The 14,504-nt window shown below is 46.8% G+C and overlaps 1 protein-coding gene across 2 annotated transcripts in view; it reads left to right on the top strand.

The window, feature by feature from the left end:
* CEP192 (centrosomal protein 192) overlaps positions 1 to 14,504 on the top strand; it is a 341,693-nt gene that overhangs the window by 52,632 nt on the left and 274,557 nt on the right. For both annotated transcript variants that reach the window (XM_077492401.1, XM_077492400.1), the window contains exons 5-6: positions 1,072 to 1,112; positions 2,255 to 2,396. In XM_077492401.1, coding sequence (XP_077348527.1) covers positions 1,072 to 1,112; positions 2,255 to 2,396 — 183 coding nt within the window. The remainder of the gene's footprint in view (positions 1 to 1,071; positions 1,113 to 2,254; positions 2,397 to 14,504) is intronic.

The raw sequence follows: 14,504 nt of genomic DNA, 5'->3' as shown, positions 1-14,504 counted from the left end.
AATCATGCCCATGATATTCTTTGGCTATCCTTAGGTGGCAGCTCTTTAAATCCAAAATAATTGTAGTGTTAATTTTAGAATATATTTAAGCATATACTTAGACGTCCAATGCTTTTCTTTTATTTCTGGGAGAAATATCAGTCTTCATGCTTACAAGAGCCCTTCTTGTCCATTGGGTTCAAGGCATCCAGTTGCTTTTTGAGACTTTGTAGCTTGTAATTTTATCCCTTTTATAACATTTCAGTGTCCACTATCAAATCTGTTTCAGTTTACAAGGTGGAACAGGCAGGTGTGTGTGTGTGTGTGTGTGTGTGTGTGTGTGTGTTGTGGTGTGTGTGTTTTTTTTTTTTTTTGGTTTTCTTAAACAGTCAGGTCGTCTCGTGAATGACAACGATCACAGTTGCTTGTGCTGTCAACTGAACTGTTACGCCATCAAATGGCTGGTTTCATAACTGATGGCAGGCAGCACCATGGCAACTGCAGATCAAACTGATTAAGATGACAGCTTCCTTGGCAGCAAAGGATAGAAGGGTATAGTTAGTCTTTAATTTAGACTTCGTGTTAACCTGGCAGTGCATAATTTCTTAGACCCATTTCACACTGAGGTGCTTTTCAGGGGCTACAGCTCTAAAAATGGCACCTGTAAAGCTCCCTGAAACAGCCGCTGCTGTCTCCAATGTGAAAGCCCTGAGGGCTTTCATACTGGCGCGGTGTGCTGGCAGGATGCTCAAAGTCCCGCTAGCAGCATCTTTGGAGCGGTGTATAAACCGCTCCTGCCCATTGAAATCAATGGGGCATCGCAGCTACACCGCCGGAATAGCACTGCTGTAGCAGCGTTTTGCGGTGGTTTTTAACCCTTTCTTGGCCGATAGGGGTTAAAACCCACCCGCAAGTGGCCGAATAGCGCCGCTAAAACGACAGTAAAGCGGTGCTAAAAATAGCGTTGCGTTACTGCCAACGCCGCCCCCGTCCCAGTGTGGAAAGGGCCTTACTACCCACCCTAAAACATTTTGCGAAATGTGAGTAGTAATTATGTTAATTAATTTTTTATTTTTTTTATCTCCTTTTTAGGCTTTTCAAGTGACTTGGTTTCAGATGCCAAACTTGATAAGGTAAAGTCCTTCTCCATTTTAAGCAAGCCACTGGCAGTAAACTTTTTTTTTTTTTTTTTTTTTTTTTTTTTTTTCCCTCACTGGCAAGAGGTGGTTCATAATGGTTAAAAGTGTTAATTATACTTGTATCTCTGGTGTCTTAAAGTGGTGTTAAACCCAAAAGCAAGCCTCTATTTGCAGTTTGCCAATTCTTGGACTCGGTGGCTACATTTTTATTTATTTATTTTATTTTTATTTTTTTTGACCTTCATTCCCTTTATTTCTATCTGTTGAAGTCTCCTTTTTCAACAGAACAATCTGGTTCAGTTTCCATTGGCGGAAGCTCTTTGCAGGAGAGGACCGACCACAGCTGTAAAATGTCTGGGAAGTGATGTTACCCATATACTTACTATGGGGCTTTCTTTGTTTCCTACACCTACCTCCACACTGAAGCCTGCAGAATAGTTAAGTACAGCGAGTTTTGCTTTACAGGGTTAGATTAGGTTTAACATGTGGCAGACAGCTTGTTTAGGTTTTGGCAGAAACATAAAAAGAGAGAAAACTTAGAGGAAGTAAACCCTGATGAGTTTACTTCGTCTTTCATTCCCTGCAAAGGTAAAGCATAATGGACTACTATGCATCGCATAGTAGTCCATTATGTGTCACTTACCTGACACAGGAGCCAGCGAAGTCACCGCTGTCCCCTGTAGTCCGGCTCATTCATCTTCTCAGTGGGTCTTGCTGCTCCACCTCTGTCATTCGGCGAAGCCGCAATGGCGTCACTCCTGCTCATGCGCACGGGAGCCGCCACTCGCGGCATATCGCCGTTGACCGCGCCGCGCTAGTGCGCCTGCGCGCCGCTGTCTATGGCACATGCGCCGTAGACAGCGGTGCCTGTCTTTCCGCAAATATCTCCTAAACCGTGTAGGTTTAGGAGATATTTCTTGGACCTACAGGTAAGCCTTAAACCACTTTAAGCAACCACCACATCTAACGATTGGTAAATTGCAATGTTACATTTTTGTTTTGTTGCACACTGCTTAAAGGTGAGTTTTTAATTTTTGTTTTTTGAAAAGGTTATGTTCAAAACTACTTCACCATGTTTGTATGAAAATGTATGTCTTTTTTTTTTTTTTTTTTTTTAAATGTATGTCTTTTTTAAGGTTTACAGCACGCCCTCTTCATTGAAAGATGCTGAGAAAGAATTGTGTGGTTCTCCAGATGAAGAGAGAAGTTCATCTGTAGCAAGTTTACTGGAAAATGAAAAGTTGATATCTATTGCCAGCTTAGATGCTAGTTCTTCAGGTAATAAAACTATGTTGAAAATTATTTATCAGCTGGGTGCAGAAATGTTGGACAGATGGTACCAGAGCAAAGTAATATTATTTATCCAGGTGTGTGTGTGTGGTGTTGGTTTTATTTTTTTGTGTTCAATTGGGGAGTATGTACTGAAAGCAGGGAATAAAATATGTGCTAGTACACACTTATAATGGGAGTCCTCATGCTGATATCCCCCCAAACCCCTATTTTGCCCTTTCCTTATTGCCCTCTACCCTATTTATAGTTGAACCCTGGCTCAACCCCCCCCCCCCCCCTCTTTGCAGTAGCCGCTGGTTGTAATGGATCCTTTGCTCTCTCCCTTAGCCCTAGGCAGAACCTCACTCCTGCTGACCTCACCAGAATACCTTTGCCTGGTGTGGGGCCTTAGCCGTTACACAAGCAGGACACATACTGATTATGGTAAAGTAAATAAGTTTGTATTGGCGCAATTAGAATGACAGCCAGTGCAGTAATTCAAGGAGTTAAAGTTTACACACAAAATCTAGGCAATAAAAATACAGTGCAATAAACACCAGTATCTTAAAAGTGAATCTAAATATGTACTTCAGTAATGTAAGCGTAGACAATAGTCGTCTGAGAGATAATGCTCCATGCGACTTAAATGACTACCAAACAGTCAACAGGCTAGTTTACTTAGCTCTCAAGTTGGGAGAGTCTAGTCTTAGGCTTGCAAGTCTAGATAATCACCTTCACCCAGTGCTACTATCAGATAAACCTTTGTGTCCAAATAGCCCTTGGCTAGAGATTCTGACAGCTTAGTTGGGGCCTTTTACAATGGTGTGCAAAACGAGGTTAAGTATGGAGTGGAAGGGAAAATGTACTTTATGGAGTTTTGTAGTCAACATTTCATCTTAAAGAAGGGTTAAACTTGAGACAGTTTGGGGTGCTTCTTTAAGGTGGCTAAGCAAAGGTAAATGCTGTTGAAGCTAAAGGTCAGTTAAACAGGAGGTGAAGTGTTAATCCACTTCACCAATCTGAGCTCAAAGGCTGTTCTACCGTAGAAGAGGGAAACTGCTTGCTGCAATGGATGACGGATGTATGTATGTATGTGAGGTGCCTGAGTAAAATTTACCTCAGGAAAGGCCGTGGCCATTTTGTTGAGGCCACAGCCTCATTCTCCTGTAGTCTTATGCAGTGCATGGCTGTTAGCCATTTTCCAGAATGTTTGGTGGCCATTTTCATGGTGATTTTTGTACTAAGGATGTCCGCCGGCCTTTTTCTTGCAGCCTCAGCGTGTGTTTACCTCTAGTGCGGAGTCTGTGTACCTCAGAATAGTGTTGTTTTCACTCTGAGCACTTTGTGACTGAAACGGGGCAGAGTGGTCCGCAGCAGCACTTGGTCAGGGTGGTGAGTTCTGCGGAGGGGCCCCTCAAGTCTGTGAGCAGCTAGGAGGGTGGGATTTGTGTACCTCGCCTTAAGTCCCTAAGTTGTGGCAGACGAGTGAGGGTCATCATGGCATCAGAAGCTGGCGCTTCTTCCCCAGACAGCCGACTCGCCTGCAAAAAATGTGGTGCCTATGGACGCTTTGTCGGTGGTTCTGGAGACCTTTTTTGCCAGGGTGGAAGCAGCGTGCAGGCGCAAGGGGGCTAAAAAAGACCCCCTGTAGAAATCCCCCCACCCACAGTCTTCTGACTCGGGTCCCCCGGTGACTGGCGCCTCCTGCTCTTACATGTCGGATGCGGACCAGGACCGTTGGGACAGTGAGAATGACTGTGTCCGGGTTAGCGCAGGAAAAAACGCAAGTAGGAGCACTTATCACTGCGGTGCAGGATATCCTGAAAATACAGGATGCAGCAGGAACCTCTGCTGAGGTGGCGGTCCCTTTTGGGTCCCACAAACCGGCCCGCACACCTAAGGTGTTTCTGTATTTGACTTATTTTAAGTTTATCTACAAGGAATGGGGAAGTCCGCAGCGGGCCTTTTCAGTTCCAAGTAGAATGGCGGTGCGTTGCCCCTTTGAGGAGAGCCTCCTGAAAAAAGGGACGTCTCCTCCGGTCGTTGATCCCTGGTATCCAGGTTAAATAAAGTAACCACGATTCCTGTAGAAGGGACTCCTGCCTTCAAGGATCCTGCCGACAGGAGGGCTGAAGCAGTGGCCTGGTCCATGTTTACGGTAGTGGGGGTCAGCGATACTACCTGTGCTGGCCACGGCCTTGGTATCACAGCCATTTACTGAATGAGCAAAGCTGTTGCACCGTGAATTGGACAAGCAACAGCTGGCACACCAGTTGGTGCATGGCCTTAAGTATGTCTGTGATGTGGCCCTGGATATGGTCCGCCTGCTCTTTTGAGCATCAGTATCAGCAGTGGTGCTACGGCGCCTGATTTGGCTGAAATGCTGGGCTGGTCTGCAGATCAGTCATCTAAAAAATAAAAAAAATAAAATAAAAAAAAGCTCTGGCGGATTTGCTCTTCCAAGGTGAGAGGCTTTTTGGAGTTTCCCTGGATGACATTATTAAAAATTTTACCGGTGGAAAGAGCACGTTGCTGTCACAGTGCAAGAAGGTTAAGGAGCCACGCCGTAGGCAAGGGCCCTCTTTTTCCGCTCAAACGGCTTTTTTGCCTGCTCCCAGTCCGACAAGGCACCTGCTAAAGGAAAAAAGGGTCCCTGGTTTTGCGAGCAAAAATGTTACCTCATGAAGGTTTGCCCTTGCCCAACTCTCGGGTGGAGGGTCGCCTTTGAGGGTTTTCAGCTCGGTGGACCGCTCTACTGTCCGACCAGTGGGTTTGCGAACTGGTTTCATCGGGATACAAGAGTTTTCTTTCTTTCCACCAAACAGATTTGTTCCCTCAAACATACCTCTTCTTCCAGCTTGTCTGGAAGCTCTGTTTGGGGTCATACGGGGCCTGCTACTGCGTGGGGTGATAGTTCTTGTACCCCGACGCTGAAAAGGTTTCTACTCCATTCTGTTTTTAGTCCCCAAAAGGAAGGGGTACGTCCAGTCCTGAACTTGAAGGTCCTCAACAGCTTTGTGAAAGTGCAAAGGTTCAGGATGGAATCTGTTCGCTCTGTGGTCGCTGCAATCCGTCGGGGACTTCCTGATATCCCAGGACGCGTACTTGCATGTACCCATATGCCTCAGGCTTCAGAGGTTTTTGCAATTTGCAGTTGGGGGAAGAGCACTATTAGTTTGAGGCTCTCCCTTTTGGCCTGGCGTCAGCACCCCGAGTCTTTACCAAAGTGTTGGCTCCAATTCTGGTGCTGTTAAGGCGACGTGGGATTGCAATCGTGGGTTACCTAGACAACCTCCTTCTGAGAGAAGCTTCCACCTCATAATTAAGGGAAGATTTAGCGATCAACATGCAGACTCTCCGGGAGTTTGGTTGGGTGCTGAACCTAAAGAAGTCAGTGTTAGTGCCGACTTAACGCCCGGAGTACCTGGGCTTGCTGTTGGACTCCTCAGAAGCAAGAGTTTCTCCCTGCAGACAAGCTGCAGACTCTTCAGGCTGCAGTGAAGTTGTCCATGAACCGCAGGTTGTCGTCGCTGCGTTTCTGCATGCATGTTTTGGGCCTCATGGTAGCCACTTTTGAGGTGGTACTGTACACTCAATTTAACACTCAAGTCTTGCATATGGAGATTTTGTCAAATCTCCATTATCCCTGGATTTTCAAACTCTGTTGAGCCAGTTGGTCAGGGATTCCCTTCTCTGGTGGCTGAGGTCCTTCGGTCCGGGAAATTGTTTGTTCGTTCCTTCCTTCCTTCCTCTCAATTGTATGGTGATCACAACGGACGCCTGCCTGCCTGACTGGTTGGGGGGGGAATCGGAGTGCTGGGAGGACAGTCGGCCCAGGACCTTTGGTCGCGGGAAGTATCCCAACTGTTTATCAATGTGTTCGAGCTTGGGGCGGTCAGACTCTGCCTCTCCACATTGTCAATGAGGCTGCAAGGGGATCTGTTGCAGCACGGGAGGTCGCTCACTTCCTCCAATGTGCAGAGTGACATGCGTGCCAGTCTGTTGGCCATAATATATCCCGGGCTTAGAAAACTGGCAGGTGGAGTACCTAAGTCAGATGCTGGACCCAGGGGAATGGTCGTTACATCAGGAGATATTCCGGCTCCTTGGTGGGGCACACCAGATGTGGGCTTCTTGGTTTGTGTCCAGGACAAGACCCCCCTGGGCGGATGCGTCAGATGTGTTGGTGACTCCATTGGGGCGTTATCCACTGATTTATGCTTTCCCCCACTCAAGCTTCTACCACGTCTGATGTGCAGAGTGGAAGCCGAGGGGGATTCCAGTAATTCTGATTGCCCCAGATTGCCGTCGACGTCATTGTTACGCCAACCTAGTACGACTGGTGGCGAATGTTCCTTGGCGGCTACCGCTGCGAGAGGACCTTCCAGCACAAGGTCTGATACTTCATCCTGCTTTACCGTCGCTGGTTTTAACGGCATGGCTGTTGAAAACCAGGTGATAAAGGACCGAGGTCTGTCAAACTCGGTAATGTCCACTATGCTGAGGGCACGGAAGTCTTCTTCCTGGAAGATTTACCATTGTACATGGAAGGCTTGCATCTCCATGTGTGAGGAGATGGGGTGGCGACCGCGCACTTAATCATTTTCCAGGATCCTGCTGTTTTTGAGAAGCGGATCAGAAACTTGCCTTAAGCACCATCAAAGGACAGATATCAGCCTTGGCTGTCTTTTTTTTTTTTTTTTTTTTTAACGCCCCTTGGCGACTCACTCATTGGTGAGTACTTTTTTGTGCAAGGGGTTCGACACGTAGTCCCTCCAGTTTGACCACCGCTACCTCGGTGGGATCTGAATCTGGTGCTGTCGGCGCTTCAGAAACCGCCGTTTGAGAACATTGGGGAGATTCCCTTGTTAACCCTTTCTTAGAAAGTAGTTTTTCTAATGGCTATTAAATCTGCCAGGAGGGTTTCTGAGTTGGCGGCCTTGTCATGCAAGTCTCCCTACCTGGTCATCCACAAGGATAAGGAGGTGCTACGTCTGCAGCCCTCTATCCTTCCAAAGGTGGTTTTGGTATTCCATCTAAATGAGGACATTGTGTTACCTTTTTATCCTAAGCCGACACACCCAAAAGAGGTTGCCTTACATTCCCTGGATGTGGTTCGGGCTTTACGGGTGTAGCTGTCTGTTTGCTACAGCTCCCTTCCGGAAATCAGACTGTTTGTCACGGTGGCTGGTTCGAAAAAATGTCTGGCGGTCTCGTCGTCCACCATTTCTCGGATCAGACAGATCGTGGTTCAGGCCTATGCTTTAAAGGGGCAGGTGCCCCCTTTTCCTGTCACTGCTCATTCCACCAGACAATTGGGACCTCCTGGGCTTTTCGACCTCAGGTGCGTAAGGCAGTGACTTGGTCGATGGTTCACTAAATTCTACAAAGTTGACGTAAGCGCATCTTCGGATGCTTACTTTGGCCGCAAGGTTTTGCAAGTGGTTGTTGAAGGTTGTAATTTACACTTTCTTTTAAGTTACTAGTTTGTAAACGCCTCTTTTGATGCACAGGTTGACTGCTGGTTTTGATGGCGGCAGTTTCAGATGGCGACTCCTCTGAGGTGTTCCCTTTGTTGTGGATGAAGTTATGTTTTGCTTTTTCCACCCCTCGTTTTTTTTACCCTGCTTAAGGATGTCCCTAAGGTCAAGAATTAAAGGAGCTGTGTCCGTCAATGAACGAAAGAGAAAATGGGATTTTTGTACTCGCCGTAAAATCCTTTTCTCTGAAGTTCATTAACGGACACAGCACCCACCCCTCCTATTTATGACAAACTGAGCTGCAGGAAGCGGGGTGAGGGGTTATAGCCAGAGGGACCTGTGTCTGTCAATGAACTTCAGAGAAAAGGATTTTACGGTGAGTATAAAAATCCATTTTTTTTTTTTTTTTCCTGGGGGTCTCCCCTTATCGGAGCCAATTCAAGGCCAAAAAGGACTCAAACAGAAGGTTGGGGATGGAAAAGAACAGAAGAGTAGTCTGCTCTTTTCCAGACCACAAGGCACCAATAAGCAGTCCAAGTGACTCCAGTGTCAGGGTAGGGGGCAGACTTTTTCACTTTTGTTTCACAGTGGAGGATGATCTACGAGAGCCCCTATAGCTTGCAGAATCTAATAGGTGATCGTTTGGAACTTCTCACCTCCCCCACAAAACGTTATACTGACCGATCCATCATCCTTTAGGAGCAGCAAGGTTGCTAGACCACTTGCAGGATCTAGCGAGTCAGGAGTTAATCGTCCCCGTACCACCAGAACGGCTCTTCCAGGCATTTTACTCCCATGTCTTTGTCGTCCAGAAGCCATCAACCGGGAGAAGTAGTCTCTCGCACCACCCCAGTTAAAGACCTTCCTGGAATACTTGGTGGATACAAGGGCTCAAAAGCTCCTTTTTTTTTTTTTTTTTTTTTTTTTTTTCCCAGAGGGAAAAAAAGGCAAAAGTGGTAACGGCGGTTTGCTCACTAATGGAACCAAGCGACTGCTTTTGCAGACAGGTTATGAGAGCTCTAAGACTAATAACCTCCTGCATTCCAGCAGTTCCCTGGGCACAGCTCCATTACAGGGAACTGCAGTTCTTCCTGCTGTCCTCTTGAGATAGACAGTTAATGAACAGGAGGATTTCTGTCCCAGTAAAAGTAAAGGCCTCCCTGAATTGGTGGCTGGGCCCAGTGAAATCAAGTAAAGATTACTCTGACCCCAGGGGTCCTGGACCTTGAACCGAGCAGGGAGCTCCTGGAGGTGGGTCAGGCACTGACAAATCGGACAATGCGACAACTGTCTTTTACCTGAATTATGGGGGGGGGGCAGAGAAACAAGGTCCAGTACCCTCCTAAAATTGGCTTTTTAAGTCCTAGGTTGCTCCGAAGGGACCCTTTAGTACATATCGGCAGCCCACATAAAGGGGACCACCAATGTGGTGGCCGACTTACTAAGCAGACGGGACGGCCCATTGACCAAGGGGAATGGGAGTAAAAACAAAGGTGTTCTTTCAGATAATTCAGCAGTATGGAGTGCCAGAGGTAGACCTTTTTTGCCCAGAGGAAACGGGAAGGTTGGAGTGATTTTTCTCACCAGAGAGTGGGGATCGTAGGTGGTGGATGCGCTAATGGAGGACTGGGATTGCTACCTAATGTACGTGCGCCTGCCCCCCCACTCCCCAATTGGCAATTATTCCTCGCGTCCTACAAAAGCTGGCCCACTCCGAGTGCAAACTAATTCTGATTGCCCCTCCAGTGTTTAAAAAGGACATGGTTTCCCCTCCATAACGTCTCCCGCCCAGGAGGAACCTGCTTCGACAAGGGCCAGTCCTTCAACCTGACCTGGGGTTCTTCAATTTGACAGTCAGGCTCTTGAGAGGGAAATACTCTGACAAGGGATGCTCTGAAAGAGTGATGGAGACCCTCTTAGGAAGCTGGTCACTAGAAAGATCTACTTCAAAGACCTGGAAGATCTTTTCACGCTGGTGCCAGAGTAGAAAAATTCCTAGGCCTTCCGTACCAGTGATGCTTGACTTATTGCGGGCCCGGGTGAACCAGGGGGTTGCCCTGAACACTCTAAAAATACCAATAGCAGCCCTGTCTGTTTTTGGACCAGAGGCTCTTGCTGGAGCCACTGATTAAAAGGTTTGTTAGTGAGGGAGAGGTTGACCCCCCCCCCCCCCCCATAGAGATTAAAAGGTTCCCCGCCATAGAATCTGACGCTGGTTCTGGAGGCACTGACGAAAGCACCTTTTGAACCAGCGCTAGAAATGTCGGTAACAATTTTGACTCTTAAATTGGCCTTTTTACTGGCCATTACTACAGCCAGAAAGGTAAAAGACCTGCAGGCCCTGTTAACTATCGAGTTTGTTTTTGTTTTGTTTGTTTTTTTGGTACTGGAGGATAGATTGGGTCTTGCCTCAGAACCTATGTATTTTCCCAAGGTCGCCTCCCAGTTTCATGGATCTCAAGAGATTATTTTGCTCTCCTTTTTGTGAAAACCCGAAAAATGAGATGGAGAGAAATTAAATTCACGGGATGTCAGAAGGTGTCTGACATACCTAGGTAGGGTGATGAGCTTCAGGAAGTCAACTTTTGATTCTATTTAGTGGCTAGAAAGGGAGGGCAAACGTCTAGAACTACAGTGGCTAGGTTGATCAGACAGACTATAGGAATAGCTTATGAGCAAGCAGGGTTCCCAATACCGGCAGACCTCCTCCAAGCCCGTTCCACAAGATCTCAGGTGGCCTCATGGGCAGAAAGAGCCGGAGCCTCATGGAACACAGAATGCCTTCCTAAAATAGAGTGGAACTGCTATCACCTCGGGATCTGGCATTTGGAAGAAAGGTCTTTCAAGCAGTAGTCCCACCCTAAGGTAGGCCTTTAACTTCTTGTCCATCCTCTCAGGTGTGCCGCCCTGGAAGATGACTAGAGAAAATGGCCAGTTACTTACTGGTAACTGCTTTTCTATGCAATCTTCCAGGACAGCAGGCCTACTTCCCACCCTTTTAATGTAATTACTACAGAAAGTTTCCCTTTTGCACCAGGATAACCTATTTGGCAGAACTAAGGGGGGAGGGGGGGGGGTGGCCTTTTAATCTCATGTGTTGAGTCTTTCCTGTCAGGTGGACCAGTCATCTCTTAAGTGTGCTGTCTTGGAAGATTTCCTAGAAAAACTGTTACCGGTAAGTGTAACTGATCCCTTCCCTTGGGGGTCTCCATCAGAGGTCATGGGTCTTGCAGCAGGACAATGACCGAAAGTACAGGTCAAAAAAGGACCCAGTAATGTTTTGTCAAAGCGCTGGAGAGCACTGTACTGGCCATGAATGAGTCTAGATCTAAATCCCATAGAACACCTGTGGAGAAGCTGTAGGGAAAGAAACTCTTCCAATCTGAGAGACCTGGAGCAGTTGGCAGAAGTGGTCCAAAATTACTGGAGTGGTGTAGGGAACTCATTGATACTTTGTGATTGATTTAATTTATTTTCTTTATCGTACATCATGGGACATAGAGAGCTTAAGTAATGGGTTATAGGCCACCTTCAGGTGATGACACTGGTATACCCAATGAAGGAAGTTCACTCCCCTATATAAAACCCCTCCTCCTTCCAGGAGCACATCAGTTTTTTTCGCCTGTGTCTAAGGTGTTGGTCATGAGTGAAGATGTGCTCTGAGGAGCTCCAGGAGGGTTCCATGCTGGATTCAAATTCCTCCATTTGACTGGATCCATCCAAGCCACTAAGGCAATAGGCTGATTCTTGGGCCTCGCGTAGAAGAACAAGGTTTTGCCTGGAAGCATCTTTTGAGAGCGAACCAGGATTCCTACCTTCTTTTTTTTTTTTTTTTTTGTCATGCTACATTGCCTAAAGATTTCCTGAAGGGTGTTATACAGGTCCAAAGGAGTGGAACCTGTAATAGGGACCCAGTCTTTGAAGGTTGCTAATGCTGCCCTCCGCTATGGGTGAAGTTTGGATCTGTCTTTTTCAGCAGTGTCCTGCAGCGAGGCTAAGGTAAGGGAAGAAGCTTAGGAACTGCAAAGTCCACCTATGCCTTCCTTTCTGCCATATGAAAACATTGTAATGCCTTTAATCTCCTCTAGAGGGAGTAAAAATACCTTGTGCTTCTCAGCTCTGTATCCAGCTACAAACAGCAGTGTGTCTCCTAGTAGCAGGTGGGGGTTTATAATTGAACAAAATGTTCCTCTTCTCCCCAACCCCAATTTGGGGAAACTAAGGGGCCAGGGTTACAACGCTTTTACAAAAAAAAAAAGGCTGTACTATATTCGCATGAGTATTACTTTCTTTGACAAAGATGACAGCGCTAACATTTTTTACAGATCAACTGCCTTAAAGCATTATTGCACCCATGCATATAGCAAACCAGAAGCCTCTTCAATAACGAGGAACACCAGATGGACGGCTGCAGCCTTCCTTGCTTCGGTCTGCATTCAGGCCAAATGCCGTGCTGTCTGCGTGTTGCGCACTAAGGTCATTTAAAAGGAGGGCAGATCGCTGAAGAGGTGTGGCTAAGGCAGGCGGCACCATGTGTTGGACTCGGTGTCCTCGTGGAACACACGGTGCACACACTGGGGAATAATCGTGCTCACACCTGAAGCCTCTTCAATAAAGGCGGCGCTCTTAGAACAAACAGTCTCCATCAGAGCAGCTGAAAAGTAGAGGCTGTCACACAGGAGCACTGGGTCACGTAAGTGGTGTATCGAGCATTTCCAGTACAGGAAAATGAAATTATTGTTCAGCATGAAAAGCTAATCTGTATGGTAGCAGTTACTACTATTACTCAGCAAATGATATCTTTGTCTTAAAAGTGCCTCTGCTTTTGTGCTTAGCATTATGACTTCCAGATCTACCACAAAGGTACCAAAAATTCCACCCCTATGCGCTGGGAACTGCAGTCATGCCTCCACGCTATACTCCTCTCCGGAGATACTAGAATGGCAAGCCGGGGTGAGTCATTGAAACCTATTCGTGGTGCAACTTCTTCTCACACTTCAGCCCCTGTATATGTGAGTGAAGATGCATTTTCTTCTGCCCTGCAGAGCTTAGAACAAAGATTAGTGGCTTTAATCGCATCCTCCATCCAAGTGGATAGAAAGCGTACTAGATCCCCTTCCCCCACCTCAAACCCTTTTCCAAGGGAACAGTGGGCACGGGATGAGGTATTGCCCTCAAGCGATCACGTAGAATAACAAGCCGATTATGTGGAGGAAACAATAGTTGATAAACCTTTTTTACAACCTCGCAATCTGAGAGATTGATGGTACAAACTCTTACGGAGATGGTTTGTTCTACTTTCATGTTGCCCCTAACTTAGTCAGTTGAATGTTCGGTCTCTTCCTTGGTTTCTTTAAAACCCTTACAACTCTATTGCTAATAGACCAATCGGTGTTTGGAGTAAAGTGTACGCATTACATCTAGTTACCTGGAAAAGTCTGGGTTTCGTTCTCAACCTAGGGAAACCTCCCTTAAAAACGATAAAGAAGCTGGAGTATTTTGGTCTGTTCATAGATACAGCCCAAAAAAAGGGTGTTCTTGCCCAGGCAAAAAACTCCATAAGAGTTGGTGCGGAGGGTCAGGTCAAAAGGAGATCCCTCCATTCGCCTTTGTATGAGGTTGTTGGGAAAGATAGTGGCTTCGTTTGAAGCAGTTCCCCATGCCCTGCTCCCTTTGAGAATGTTGCAAAACAGTATTCTATCTGCTTGGAACAAAACGATCCAAGCTTTGGACTTGCCAGTGCGGCTGTCCCCAAGGGTGTTTCAAAGCCTCAATTGGTGCTTACTAAAGAATCTGCTAAAAGGAAAATTCTTCAGACCAGTTATCTGGAAAGTGGTAACGACAGATGCCAGCCTTTCAGGCTGGGGAGCAGTACTAGAGAGGAATACTGTCCAAGGACAGTGTTCAAGAACCGAAAGAGCCTTGCCTATCAACACCCTAGAGATTCGGGCATTGCATCTGGCTCTGAAAGCCTGGACTTTCAGGTTAAGAGATTGTCCTGTCAGGATCCAATCTGACAATGCCACGGCTGTGGCCTATATCCATCACCAAGGGGGCACCAAGAGTCTCTCAGCGCAGGGAGAGGTGAACCATATTCTAACTTGGGCAGAAAGGAAGAAATATTCCGTGCCTATCGGCAGTCTTCATTCCGGGAATAGAGAATTGGCAAGCGGACTACTTGTGCCGCCAGCAGATTATTCCCAGGGGGAAATTGGTCTCTTAGCCCCGACATTTTCAGGCCGTTTGTCAAAGATGGGGCACTCCGGACGTAGAGTCTTCTAGCGTCCAGCTCAACATAGTCAACCTTGTGTCCAGAACAAAGGATCCATTTGCATGCAGAACAGATGCGTTGGTGATACCGTTGGCTCAGTTCTCACTGATCTATGCATTTCCCCCTATTCATTTTGCTGCCTTGACGTCTGTGCAGGATCAAGCTGGAAAAGAACCGGTAATCGTGGCAGCACCAGCATGGCCCAGAAGGTAATGTTATGCAGAAATCGTAAAGATGGCAGTAGAGGGCCCATGGTCCCTTCCACTACGGCCAGACCTGCTCTCACAGGGGCTGATATTCCATCCTACTTTAATTTAACATGTTTAATTTAACGGCCTGGCTATTGAAACCCTCATTCTGAAGAAA

The sequence above is a fragment of the Lithobates pipiens genome, unplaced genomic scaffold (assembly GCF_037356315.1).
Source record: "Lithobates pipiens isolate NorthernLeopardFrog02 unplaced genomic scaffold, aLitPip1_a1.2 Scaffold_19, whole genome shotgun sequence".
NCBI lineage: Eukaryota > Metazoa > Chordata > Amphibia > Anura > Ranidae > Lithobates > Lithobates pipiens.
Note: the sequence above shows the minus strand (reverse complement) of the source record. Positions and strands in the feature narration are given on the sequence as shown.